The sequence below is a fragment of the Caretta caretta genome, chromosome 10 (assembly GCF_965140235.1).
Source record: "Caretta caretta isolate rCarCar2 chromosome 10, rCarCar1.hap1, whole genome shotgun sequence".
In the NCBI taxonomy this organism is placed as follows: Eukaryota; Metazoa; Chordata; order Testudines; family Cheloniidae; genus Caretta; species Caretta caretta.
This window is the reverse complement of record NC_134215.1, coordinates 6,951,470-6,964,539: the sequence shown is the minus strand read 5'-3', so window position 1 is coordinate 6,964,539 and position 13,070 is coordinate 6,951,470. Positions and strand designations below refer to the sequence as shown.

Here is a 13,070-nt window from a genome sequence, read left to right as displayed (position 1 = left end):
TGGCTGGCTCTGGAGTGGGGGAAGGGAAGGCTCTCTGTAAGGAACCAGAAAGCCAGTGTCTGGTTTCAATGGGCCTGTCAGTCATGTGAGAACAAGCCCGGGGTGCTTGCCGCACCAGCTGTCCAGTGTGCCTCGGGCAGGGTGACAGCCCTCATGCTGCAGGGCACAGGGACAGGAAGAATTCGTCCCTTCCCGCTTCCTACCGCGCTGTGCAATGAGCTAACTGCTGTGCTGAGTTACGGAGGGGCTGGAAGCAGGATGCCTTGACGAGCTGACCCACTGGCCAGCTCTGCTCCCACGGCGCCTCTCTTCCGGTGAGATCAAACAATCTGTGAGCGCTAGCCAGCTGCTGTCAAAGTGACAGGGCCCAGCATGGACACCAGAGGCCGGACTGGCTTTGCCCATGTGCCTGGGAGCCCACTGAAAGCAGCCGCATTGCATGGGGCACCAGCAGGCCAGGTAGCCCCTGAGCTGAGTGCCTCTTTCTCCTGGCCACGTTCCCAACCCAGAGCCCCTCTTGGCTCATTTGGGAGCTGTGTGGACCATGTTGCTGAGCGGCTCTGTGTCCGTGCATTAGGGTGAACAGGAGAGACTGCAAACCCGGGGAACAAAAATCACCAGGGTGGGAAATGCAGCTTGTGTCCGGTGTAGGGGAATCACACACCAATACTCTGTGGGAGGTATAACACGGAGACGCTGATATAGACCCAGAATGGGGAGGCGTTTGCTTTCTCTGTAATATCCCCCACTGGTGGAGGCGTCTGCCTGCAGATCCCGTTAGTCTAGCTCAGAGCATGGCCTGATACCTACAGTGGTAGCAATCCCCACTTCCAGGCACGCGGGAAGGAAGCCGCCCACCCTGAACCCGCTTTGCTGGCACCATATGCAGCAGCCCGTCTGCTCACAGTACCCAAGGGCTCCAGACTCTGCACTGGCTCCCAGCTGAACAGACAGGCCAGTGTCCTGACAGGCAAAGCCTCCTGGGGGATTGGGTGTTGCTCCCTCCATGCCTGTGATTTTTCCCAGCTGGCTGCGCTCCACTGAGACAATGCAATGGGGAGGCTCACGTGTGTGGGAACTTCCCCAGGCTGCGCTCCACTGAGACAATGCAATGGGGAGGCTCACGTGTGTGGGAACTTCCCCAGGAGCTGAGTTTAGACTCCGGAACTCACATGAACTAAGGATCACCTAGGACTCTGTTCAGAGCTAAATGCAACCCCCCTCTCTTCCTTCACATGCATCTGCCACTGCATAGCCACACAGCCAGCCCCACTGAACCATACACACATCAAGGTGCTTCTCCTACAGACCGGACAGCCACAAACAGCTGGGATCCCTGGACCCTCGTCTTGGGGGGTGGGGGGTGCGGGGATCCCGGAACCCCTACATGGTGTGTGTTAATCCCATCAGCTCAATTTCTGGGGCATTGGCATCTCCTCCTGCCCCATACGCGGGCTCTGCCCTGCAGCCTTGCTTGTGGCCTCAGAAGATCAGTGCCTGGCACGGAGGGACCCCCCGGTGCTGTTGTTTTGGGGCCCCATTGCTCACACCTACAGCATAAAGCCAGGTGCAGGTACCCAGCCCAAAGTGCCTCAGAGCATCAGCTGTCAGCCATCAGGTGCCCTATTAGCCACCCGCTCTGCCCCTCCAGGGGGGAGCAAACAACATGCAGATGGGCACAGGAAAGTGCCATCGGCCCAGCAGGAACCATTGCGGGCTGGCCCCTTGTTCTATTCCTGGCTCCCACCAGCACGGCCTCCCTCTCTGCCCCGGCGCACATTGCTTGGCCGCTCTGTGCCACAACTTCTCCACCACGCACCATGGCCATGATGCTGCCTGCCTCCCAGGGGGAGCTGTGAGGGCCAGTTTAGCCCTCTCCAGCACTCAGCTGAAATTGAAATAATTAATGCTAACGAAGGATGCTTGTCAAGCACCAGCGAGCACAGTTAGTACAGGCTACAGTCAGTATACCAGGCTCACTCAACCACCACTGAGATGCAGCCACCTCTGGGGTGGGTTGGAGCAGCTGCTCGACGGTGAACAGCAACACTCCACAACCACTCAGCATAGGAAGCCACAAATAATACTGGGTCCTGGTGAAGCAGCAGGAGGGTGGAGTTTAAAGCCCTGGGCAGGGGGGCGGGGGGGTGTTAAAAGGAGGAAAACAGCCTTGCCCAGCATACCGGAAAGCAAATGTGACCTAAAAGGCTGGCCCATGCCGCCTTGAGAATATGCTGAGTTCTGTGCCGGTGTGATCCTGCCGGACTAAGCCCCAGAGCAGAGGGCAATGAAGTGCAACGACCGCTGTCAGGAAACAGCGGAGGAAATGCGAGTGCAGAATTTCCGCTGGTCGGCTGGGTTGGCCTCTGTTCAAAATTCAAGGCACTCTCTGCCAGTTCCAAGGAGCCCTGGGCCGGGGAAAACCCGCTCGCAGGGGAGCGAGGCCAGTGAGCCGCTTGTGCCAGGCAAACTCAGGCCGTGACCCGACATGGTACGGGCTACGCTGCCTTCTCGACGCGAGACGGTGCAACGAGTTGGTGCAGACGGGCAAACAAGACACCTTGAAATGCCAGCCTGGTCGTAGCCGCAGGGGCAGCCAGCTACGCCTCCGTAAGGGAGTCTGAGCGGGTATCGTTTACATGTTGAGGGGCTGGAAGTGAAGGATCTAGGAGGGGAATCAGCTCCTCGGAGGGTGTAAAACCAGGTGTAAGGTACCGCCCACCTTTGACCGCCGCTGATGCCCTCTAGTATTCCCATGTGCAAATTGGAGCAGCTGACTATTGCTCTATTCAATCAGTGTGAACCACAGCGGCTTCATGTCCGACCCAGCAGGGATCCTGCCAGGGTACTGCCTGCGGGCCTGAGCCGTGAGCATCAGAGGAAGGAGCCAGGCACTTACTTCACAGAGATGGAGAATTCCCCCGGGGCGCTCTCGCTCTCGCGGATCAGGAAGGCTCCCAAGTGCTTGCGTTTCAAGAGGATTTCTTCAGCCAGATGCCTGGAGATCCTTCCCGCGTACCACCTGGAGGGGTCACACAAAGAACCGCCGCTGAGCAGGAGATGGCAGGCCTGTGACCCCCCACACACCAGCAAGAACTCGGGCCAGGCCCAGATGGGGCAGGAAGGTGTGAGATGACGCTGGGCGTTAGGTTACATTGAAGAGGGGGCCTCTGGCTGGACTGTGCAGAAAAATTTTAATGCCAGCTAGTTAGCCCTCCTGCGTAGCCCAGGCCAGAGATTCTTCCCCAGTGACTCCCATATGGAGCCCAATAACTTGGGGAACAGGGGCATGTGACACGGTCATGCAGCAGCTCGGTGGCAGAGCCAGGATTAGCAGCCAGGTCTCCGGAGTTGCCGTTCAGTGCCCTACCCACTAGACCACGCTGCCCCTCGGAGTCCTAGAGCTCAGGCACCTGCCAGAGCCTTGGCCACACGCTGGTGTGGAGGCATTGCTCTAAAACGCAGCCCTCAGGAGACGGGAAGGGTCGAATGGGACACAGAGACTGAACAACCTTCTTTCACCCCGGAGGGGGGGGTCTGTGTTCACCTCTCCCTGAAACGCAGCCACCTCTGGGGTGGAACACAGCACTGTGTGGGAAGGGAAGTGCAGATGCCCGTCTCTGGTTGAAATGGTGGGGAAGACGTTAGGGCGGGGCGGGTGTAAAGTTATCCCAATTTGTGCCCTTTCGCGTAAGCCGAGCAAAGCTATAATTAGAGCCCCATGAGCAGACCTTCCACCTCTGCAGCACGGTTACAATAGCCTTTCGTTGCACGTGTGCTGGTTTGTAGCATCCTGGCCCCGGCAGCAGCGGCTTCCCCGTTACTATTTGTGCACCACACAGGCCCGCTCACCCCATTGTTTATGTCTTCATCTTGTGGTTACCGTGGATCGAGGCCTGGCCAATTCTGGTGCCTGTCATTGGAGGGCCGTGATGCTAGCTTGGCTGGCAGGGAGGGGACACAGGAAGAGGGTGGACAATTAGACAGAGACAGCTACTGCGGCTTGGCTGTGTCATCCGGCTACCCCTGGCAAAAGCACCGGGTGTGTCTTAGATCAGATTCCACCTGGAGGGAGGAGATCGTGCGGAGGACAGCGAACGACCTAGTGCAGGACAGCCACAAAGGATGTTGCCATCATGGGGACAACTTAGGGTGGAGTCCACCATCTTGCTCTGCACAGAGAGCAGTGGGGAAAATGGGTTGCCCCATGGGCCCCTCGGGAGAAACGATTCAAAGGCTATGTCTACACTGCACCCTAACCTCGGGTTCTGACTCTGGTGTGAGCCCAAGCCCCCCTTCTATCCACATGCAAATCAGTCTGATTTGGGCCCAACTGTGATTTGGGGCCAAACCCTGTCATTGTGCAGTTTGGATGCAGCTCAAGCTGCAGACCCAAGTCAGGTCTGCGCAGAGCCGTTAGCACGGCGGTGAGCCCCGGGACCAGCAATTGTAAATCCAGGTTTCCAGTGCAGTGTGGACACTCAAGTCCAGGCTTGGAAACACTGAGCCCACAAGCCTGGGTCCCCTGATGGAAGGGCAGCGAACCTCTCACATTCTCCAACTAGGGTCCTGTTTCTCCTGCCGCTCCCCCCTTAGGTCCTGCTCCCCGGTGTGTCAGGGAGGAGAGGGGGTGTGTGGGGATCAATCAAGGAGAGAAGGGGGGAGCTGTAACTTTGAGCCTCTGCCCCTAGCAGGGGGTGCGAGGGCTGTGCATGCTGAGGGGACAGATCTGGTGTCCTCGAGGCTCTAAAGAGATGGGCTAAGCCACCCTGAAGGGACGGGCTGAGCTGGGGAGAGCGCAGGGGAAGCTGGGCTGGGATTGGTGGGGAGGGAAACAGCAGGTGAGTGGCCAGGGAGGGGACCCTATGGAGAAGTGAAGCAGAGAAGAGAAGGCGTCCCTAGCCGGGAGAGGGGGTGAGGCAGTGTTTGGGGAAGGGGCACCACCCTTTGCTATTAGCTTTAAACCCACGTGTGGCTTAAGCCCTCACTGCGGAGACATGACAGCCGCCAACAGCACCTGGGACGATGGGAACCCCAGCGATTTTGACAGGCAAATGTGCTGCTCACCAGTTAGTTTCACTTCTCTTTCTGGTCTGTTTCTCTCCGGAGCTAAAACTGTCCCTGAGGTTGGGGCTGCAGACGCTGCGGAGGGGGTTAGAGCTAGACAAAAGCCTTTGTCCTGTGGCCTGAAAATAACTCCCCGTCTAAGGGGACGTGGTTGTCAGGCCTCGGGTTTGCAAATCCTTTGTCTGCTCAGTGTTTTAACCAGCCCTAGAACGGGGTCTTGAGGGCATCCCTGTGACTCAAGCCATAGGGAGAGAATAAGGATGGAGAGAGCAAGAACCAACTTAAACCCACCCCTCCCTGGGCGGGCCAGGCTCCGGCTGGAGGCACTGGTGACCCACCGCCATTGGCTGGCTGGGCCCTTTTGATTTTATCATGCCATGCCGCAGCACCCGACAGTTGACCGTGCCCGGCCTGGACCTCATTGATGAAGCCCACACGTGAAATCCCTACACCCATCACAGGACGTGAGGGAGGGATATCATGGAGGAGGACATGGGACTTCGCAGAGGAGGGGAAGGCCTGGCTGCCTGGCAAGTCATCCTACCATCTCAGCTGGTTACCACCCTGCCCGCTGCCCTGCCAGAGACTGGGAAACTCAGCCACAGACGGAGGCCCGGCCAGGGGCTGATTGCTTCCTGCATGAAACACCCCCATTGGCCTCGGCACCTCTCGGAGTGGACCCTACCAATGGGAGTTAGGCACCCAGTGAGGATCTGGGCCCCAGCTCAGAGAGGGAGTCAGTGTCTGAGCTGGGGTTGGGCCGCTGAGTCCAGATCCCTGCGTTCAGGCCAACAGACCATGCCTCAGAAGAGAGGGGTGGAGTCCACTGGGAGACTGGGTCCACTGGGTGGACTGGGTCCACTGATGCTGAACCTGCCAAGCGGCCCCGGGCTGGCATAACTCAGAGGGACAGAGTCTTCTCTCTTTCCCTGGCTCCAGCACACGACTCTCCCTCTCCTCCCCGCAGGGGGAAGTCACTGAGGATTCGTGGCCCCCTCATGCCAGGATGCCAGGAGAGAAGCGTGATCCGGCTCCCCCTTCTCCCCCGCAGGGGCACAGAGTTGTTTGCTTTTCCCGATCCTGGCCCAGTCTGATCCTGGCTGCTTGACCCAGGCCAGGCCTGCATGGTGCCACTGTGCAGCCCAGCCTGGCATGGTCCGAGAGCCAGAGAGAACCGCAGGGTCCCGTGTGTGACGCGGGATCCCCAGCCCCAGTTACTCCCCTCCCCCTTTATGTTCATCACAGCATCACCCCTGGCTCTTCCGCAGCACGGGAAGTGCCGGGCTCGTCCCCGGTAAAGGCCGGTGAGTGGATTGGGTGCCTCGGCTGCTGCTGGATCCTGGTGATTCTGCAAGGCTGCGATTGTGCTCCCGGCTGAGAGAGACGAGCCGTGCAGAAACCCTGACTTAACCCTAGCCACATCCTGTCACTCGTCTCCCACGCTAAGCTCTGCACCCTCTCCTTTCCTGCAGCGGCTGCTTTATCTGGGGGGGCTCATCCCCCGGGGGTCGGCAGTGCAGGGGCCGGAGCGATTCCCGGGGCCACTGTGAATGTTGGGGGGAGCAGGCGGCCACCCAGTCTGGGCAGGGTTGTACAGCAGTTTTGGGAGCACTCCTTCAGCTCCTCGGTTCCTCTTGCCCCTTGTCGCTCGTGAACATCCGTGCACGTGAGTGCTGGTGGGCTGGGAAAACCCTGGGGGTCATGGGTGGATGGGGCGCCAAGAAGAGCCTTCCCGATTCCTTTACAGCGTTACAGATGCCCAACCAGGGAGTGGAGACGATGCTGTGTGACTCGGGTGCCCAATCTTACGCCACAGGTGAGGACAAGAGTGGGACAGTCCCCGAGGCCGACACGCGCTGGGGTCAGTTCATGGTGCAAGAGGGAGTCACTCGTACAGGTGTGAAAAGCAAAGCTGGGCACAAACGACTTGCAAACAGCAAAAGCGGCTTAATTCTTCAGATCAACTATTTGGCCGGATCGGCTGAACAGTTTAGAAGAAACATCCTCTGGGCCAGACCCCAGTTGAACAGTGCTCATACCAGGGCAGTGGGGGGCAAAGGTGCCTGATGCCAGGGTGCAAGGAGAGAAGCGTGATCCAGCTCCCCCTTGTCCCCACAGGGGCACAGAGTTGTTTGCTTTTCCCGATCCTGATCCTGCCCTGAGTCCCAGCAACTGCCAGGGGCTTAATTAGCCCCAGGCACAAATTAGGGTAGTCCCAAGGTTGTAGTTTTTGCCAGTGGAGAAGAGCTCCCAAGGATCTGCCCCATTGGCCAGAATCGCCAGAGTGCACTGATCTCCAGTCCCGCCCCAGCCTATTCCTTACACAGTGGGAGCTCGAAACAGCTGCATACAGTTGGCTACATCAGCCCTGGGCCAGCTGAGAATTAGCCTGAACTAAGGGTATCCGCAACTAGCCTTTTCGAGCAGCTTTCAACCCTCTTTGTGGTGCTGGAGCCATGCGAAGGGCTGTGGATCTCTGGGCTAGTAGGAAGGTGGTGTAAGATGCGGTCGCATTAGTGGGAGTTGTGTGCCATTGGCGAACGCCGTTCTGCCAGCGTCCTTGGAAGGGACACCTCTGTGCCAGGGGATGGAGTCTGGAATCTTTGTGCCAAAGGTGGCACATCGCTTGACGGGTGATTTTTAAAAGGATAGCGCCTCAAAAATAATACTTTGCCTTTAATGTGTTTTCCAACTACAGATCACAAAACGCTTGATGAACAAGAGTGTCATTAGCCCTGGATTAACATGGGGGGAGGGGGCGGGGAAACTGAAGCACAGAGATGTGACTGGCTTGGTCCATGCCTCGGTTTCCCCTTCTGTGAAATGGGGCTCATGAATTACTTTACAGGCTTGGCGGACCACAGCTGCCAAGTGCTTTGAGACCCTCTGAAGGAAGAGGCCTTGCACAGAAATACCAAGTCCTAGTGCTCGTTATTTCAGGGGGGGAATACGGTCATTTCATTTTGCGCTCAACTGCTACCTTCTGAAGCGGGGTTGGCTGCCTCGTGGCCCAGGGCGGGCCTGCTTTGAACCCTCCAAGGCCCATGCGAGGTGGAAGCTCAGGAGGTACTTACGGGTGTGGCTTGACTTTGATGTAATTCTTCGGGATGAATCCTTCTGAGCCGTACAGCTCGGCTTTATACCAGTTTTGGTCGTCTTCCATATTCAGGATCTAAGGACACAAGAGAAGAGAACGTGCTGTTGAAATGTTTATTTCACTCTGAGCTGTTTCAAACAGAGAAAACGACCGCGACCTCCCAGTGCTGCCAGCTCCAGGAATCGAATGGGGCAGGATCGGAGCTGGCCCACAATGGAATATTTTTTCATAGGGAACCTGAGGTTTTGTGGAAAACAATACTTTTTGTTTCTTGCAGCAATAATTTGACGCGCTGTGCCTGTCTTTAAAACCGGCTTGATCCAAGTTCTGGGGCTGAACTCCCCTGGACTTCGGCACGTTCCAAATCCAGCTCCAAATTTTGCCAATCACGTCCATTGCTAGGTCGATGGCTGATGAACTCAAACAGCAATTTCTATGCTGCTGCTCAGGCAGATACAAGCAGGAGGGAACATTATGGGCAGCCTTGAGCATTGATTTGGGATTTCTAGGAGAGCCTGTGCAAATGGCATACCCAGCCCTTTAAAATCCCTCCTGTCTTGTTGGAAGGGAGTATTCTTTTTCCTTTCTTTACAGAAACTCAGTGTTATTCAATGGAGCGCCTCCTGCAGGGCAGGAAAACCCTTGGAGGACAGGTGGGATTTTTAAAGGGCCAGGACAATAGGTGTGGCCCTGCGGTTTCAGGTTGCCAGTGCAGCAAAGTTTGGATACTCCTGCAAGAGACTGGCACGGGTGCCCATGGGGTACAGCTGTTCTATGCCAGCACCTCAGGTGACAGACAATATCTTACATGAGCATCTAAAGAAAGATAAATAGATCCATAGATGAACAGACAGATGTGGAGTTAATCTGGGCATCTCTATTTTAACCAACAGGAAATGTCGCTATATAAATAGAAGGGCCGATGCCCAGTTCAACTCTCACAATATTTTCCAGTACTCCTACGCAATGGGAAGCTCTGTTCAGTGCAGCTGTGCAAACAGGATTTGAAACCATTCACATCACACTGGGCCTGAACCTGCTACTACTCAGATCAGCTTGATCCTGGGCGCCAGGTTTGTATCATTTTTGGTGGTGCCCAGAACGGGTCCAGGCAGAGTCGGGGGCAACTGCCTCTGGCCCTGCACTTTGGGGGGCCCCGCGCTTCAGGGGGACGTGGGGTCCAGGGTGGCCTGGGGGGTTAGCGGGGAACCTGGCACTTGCAGCAGCAAGCGACCTGGCCCTGGCCCGTTCTGCGTCCTGTGGTGGAAGCTGGGCCCACATTCCTGAATATTGGTACTGATGGAAACCTGCATTTGGACCCGCGACCTGCACCATGTCTGCATGCCAGACTGGAGAGGCGAACGAGCATTTTAAACAGCAACGCGCTGAATAAACACAAACCAGGCTTTTCCTCCAAAGCACAGCAACCCCCCAACCCTGCCAGCAGCGCTCAGACCTGCAGAGGGGACCCAGGCCCGAAGGCAGATTCCAGGATCTCTGGGAACAGACCCCGGGCTCCAGAAATGCTTCTGAGCAAGGCAAAGGGGTTAGAAACGGGGGGTGGGGGGGAGCCTAGTACAACCAAGGCTGTGCCTGAGCAAATGGACCAGGCCAGCCCCCTGTAGGTGGGTCGAGGAGCTGAGATCCGGCCGATTCTTCTTCTGGCTGGGGGCACCGGGCTTACAACTAGAAGAGAGCCAGGTGAGTACAGCAGAGGCAGCCGGCTCAGCCCCCCACCCCCCGCTCTCTAGTGACCCCTTCTGGTTGATGTGAGGAGCAGCATTAATGCTCCCTTTGCACTGGGTGTCTTTGACAGTTCTGGGGTCTGAGCGAGTCCCTCCGGGAAGTGGGTTTGTGACCATGGAGACACAGAGTCTGCAACAGGTCTGGGAGGGAACGAGTCCAGCCCCCCTGCCGCTGTAGCAAACTCACCCACCCCAAGCCTTTAAAAAACATGCGTCGCACCCTTCCCCCCTGCCCCCCCCCCCGACAAATCCTGAGACTGGTCTTAACACCATGAGATTTTAAACATCCTGAACTTGGGGCTCTTTGCCTGCTGGTGTTTGAGCTCTTCGCATTCACGTTTTCAGCCTTTTCTCAGCAGCCACAAGGGCTAGACACGTACCAGGTTTGTTCTTTCAAACGCAAGCTGAGATTCTCACGCGCTCCCCTGACTCCGGGAGCTGGGGCTTTCAGAAAACCACCACATATCATGAGACTTGTGATCCAGGCATGAGACTTGGCAATGCTGAGGAGAGCACTTTCCTGGGGCACGTTTTCTATTGCTTTTTCCTGCCTTGTTGTAACTGTTCCCAGTGGTGGGAATTCCCCTATGGCCCTCAGGAGCCGATTCAGGAGACTTGCTGACCGTGGGAATCACAGAATCATAGAGACGTCAGTCTGGAAGGGACCTTGAGAGATCATCTAGACCAGTCCCCTGCACTGAGGCAGGACCAAGTAAACCTCGACCAGCCCAGACAGGGGTTTGTTCAACCTGCTCTGAAAAATCACCAGCGATCCTACAACCTCTGTTGGAAACCTATTCCAGAGCTTAACTACCCTTCGAGTTAGAAAGTTTCTCCTACTAACCTAAATCCCCTTTGCGGCAGATTAAGCCCATTTCTTCTTATCCTTCCTTCAGTGGACATGTTCCCATCCTCTTTAACAGCCCGTAACATAGCTGAAGACTCTTTTCAGGTCCCCCCCCTCAGTCTGCTTTTCTCAGGATTAAACATGCCCGTTTTTTTTAACCTTTCCCCAGAGATCAGGGTTTCTAAACCTTTTTGCCAGTTTTGCGGGGGGTGACTGTCTTCTCCCGGGAGGGGGTGGCCCTTTACGCCAGACACCAGCAGCCAGAAACATTGGCTTGAGCATTTTGGGAGCTGCCTTTTGACAGTGCCCTGGTGGATTCTGGGACAGGGAACTGCTTTAGCCACAGCGGAGGAATCCCCTTCTGTCTAGCTGAATTCGTTTTTTCTTGACTGGATCCATGGGTGGGGCAGGAGGGGAAGAGGGGAATTTCCACTCTAGACTCTGAGTCACGCGTCCCTTCCAAGAATGAGGGGTCGTGCTCACAGTCCAGAGCTATTTCACTGCCATGGGGCTTTCAAAGAAATCGAGTCAATGGGGAAATTCCACCCTTCTCATCGGGGCGGTGGTGCCAGGTGGCTAGCTCATTGCTGAAGCTGGGGAGCTCTTCAGGCAAGGGCTGCAGCAGGCTCAGCCCTTTTGCACACTTCCTAGTGAATTTAGCACTCATGCACGTGAGAGATGCTTGTGACAGCACTGGCTTGAACCAAACATTGCGCTTACCAATGGCTATGCCAATACCCCCAGCCCCTGCTGTCTCAGCCCTGGGCTTCCATTCAGCTCTGCCGGTGCCCCTCAGTCCTAATCTGGCACGAACCAGCTGGTATGGCAATGAGCTCTCCTGGCATCAGCAATGGTGCTGGTTTGGGGGCTTTGTACAAATGGGGACGGGGCTGGGACCCGTCGGACTCCTGTTCCTGTCTGACCTCCTCCAGCATTTGAACCCGAGTCGCCAGAAGGGAAAGGCTGGTGCATTCACACACCAGCCCTCCTGCAGCCGTTCCCGCCCCTGCCCACCAGCCTGAGCCTCAATCATTGGGCTCATAGCAGGTTGAGTTGCCTGGGGACCCTCTTCCCCTCTGTCAGGATTGTCTCAACTCGGCCGCACAGGAGAGAACTGGATGGGACTTTGTGTCTGAAGTTATTCCCCAGCCAGCCAGAGGGGGTGCTGCGGAGCAGCACTCCCTGCCCCCCTTTCTCCTCCAGCCCCGCCCAGCGCACCAATGTAGCATAGCTGGGGAAGTACCTGTTTGTAGCACACCAATGGAAAGCTCTGGCCTTGCACAAGGGAAGCCGAGTTCCTGTCACAGCCCAGTGGGGTGGAAAAGGACACCGCTCCCCGCCTTGAAACCAGACCAGGCTGTGTCTTTCCAACCCAGCCAGGGCTTGCCTGAGCAATGCAAAAGCCAGCGCTGTCTGCAAAGCGGGCACCTGCTTCTCCGGCAGTGCCCAGGCCCCTCTGCTGTCCCCTCACGGCCTGGCCCAACGAGAGCCGAGTCCCGTCTTAAATGCCTGATCGCAAACGAGCTAGCTGGCTAATGGCTCGGCCACCATGTCAGACACCCAATTCGCTAGGGACCATGGACGGTCCTGAGCTGGCTGCTGAGCGTCACGCTGCGCCGGGGCTGCATTGTGGGGGACGGAGGTGAGCTAGGCTGTGGCTCGCACTGAGTTCTCCAGGCACTTCTTTGCAGCTCGGGGGCAGACAGACCCCAGGTGTGCAGGGACCGGCTCCCAAACTGGTCTCCTCTGCTTAGCCCAAGCCAGGCTCTGTCCTCCCTTTCTGCCTTCGGGCCCCTACCTCATGGCTGATGCGACTGAGGGGTTAGCCAGGCGCCCACCGGGCCTAGGGCCGGAGAAGGCCAGTGACAGGCACCGTCTGCTCTGTGCTCCTGTTGCACAGCAGCTCCCAGCTGACTTAGCAACAGCTGAACGTGCAGAGCTGGCGGGTGGTTGCTTTGTTATTTCCTGTACTGGCAGTTGGCACTGGTGCCACCCTCCCTGCCATCTCCCACCTGCTCCCCCTCCCAGAGACGGTCCCTTGGCTGCGTGGCTCTATCCATAAATGACGTACCCGGAGACCTGGGTTCTATTCCTGCCTCTCTGCAGCCCGGGTGACCTTGGGCCAAACTACTCCCTGCTGTGATTTCCTCATTGGTGCAATGGGGATAATGCGCCCGAAGGCTAAATCCAGGCTGGGCCCTGTGCAGATGCCTGGCAAGAGACAGTCTACAAAGACAGGGTTAGTATCGGGCAGGTGGGGAACCGCGGCGTGGAGAGAAGAAGCAACTTGCCCAACATCACCCAGGAAATGTCT

General features: G+C 57.0%; 1 protein-coding gene across 2 annotated transcripts in view; it reads right to left on the bottom strand.

The window, feature by feature from the left end:
* Window positions 1–13,070, bottom strand: part of GRAP (GRB2 related adaptor protein) — a 36,207-nt gene that overhangs the window by 19,837 nt on the left and 3,300 nt on the right. For both annotated transcript variants that reach the window (XM_048866974.2, XM_048866975.2), the window contains exons 2-3: window positions 8,142–8,239; window positions 2,900–3,022 (exon numbers count right to left, since the gene is read on the bottom strand). In XM_048866974.2, coding sequence (XP_048722931.1) covers window positions 2,900–3,022; window positions 8,142–8,239 — 221 coding nt within the window. The remainder of the gene's footprint in view (window positions 1–2,899; window positions 3,023–8,141; window positions 8,240–13,070) is intronic.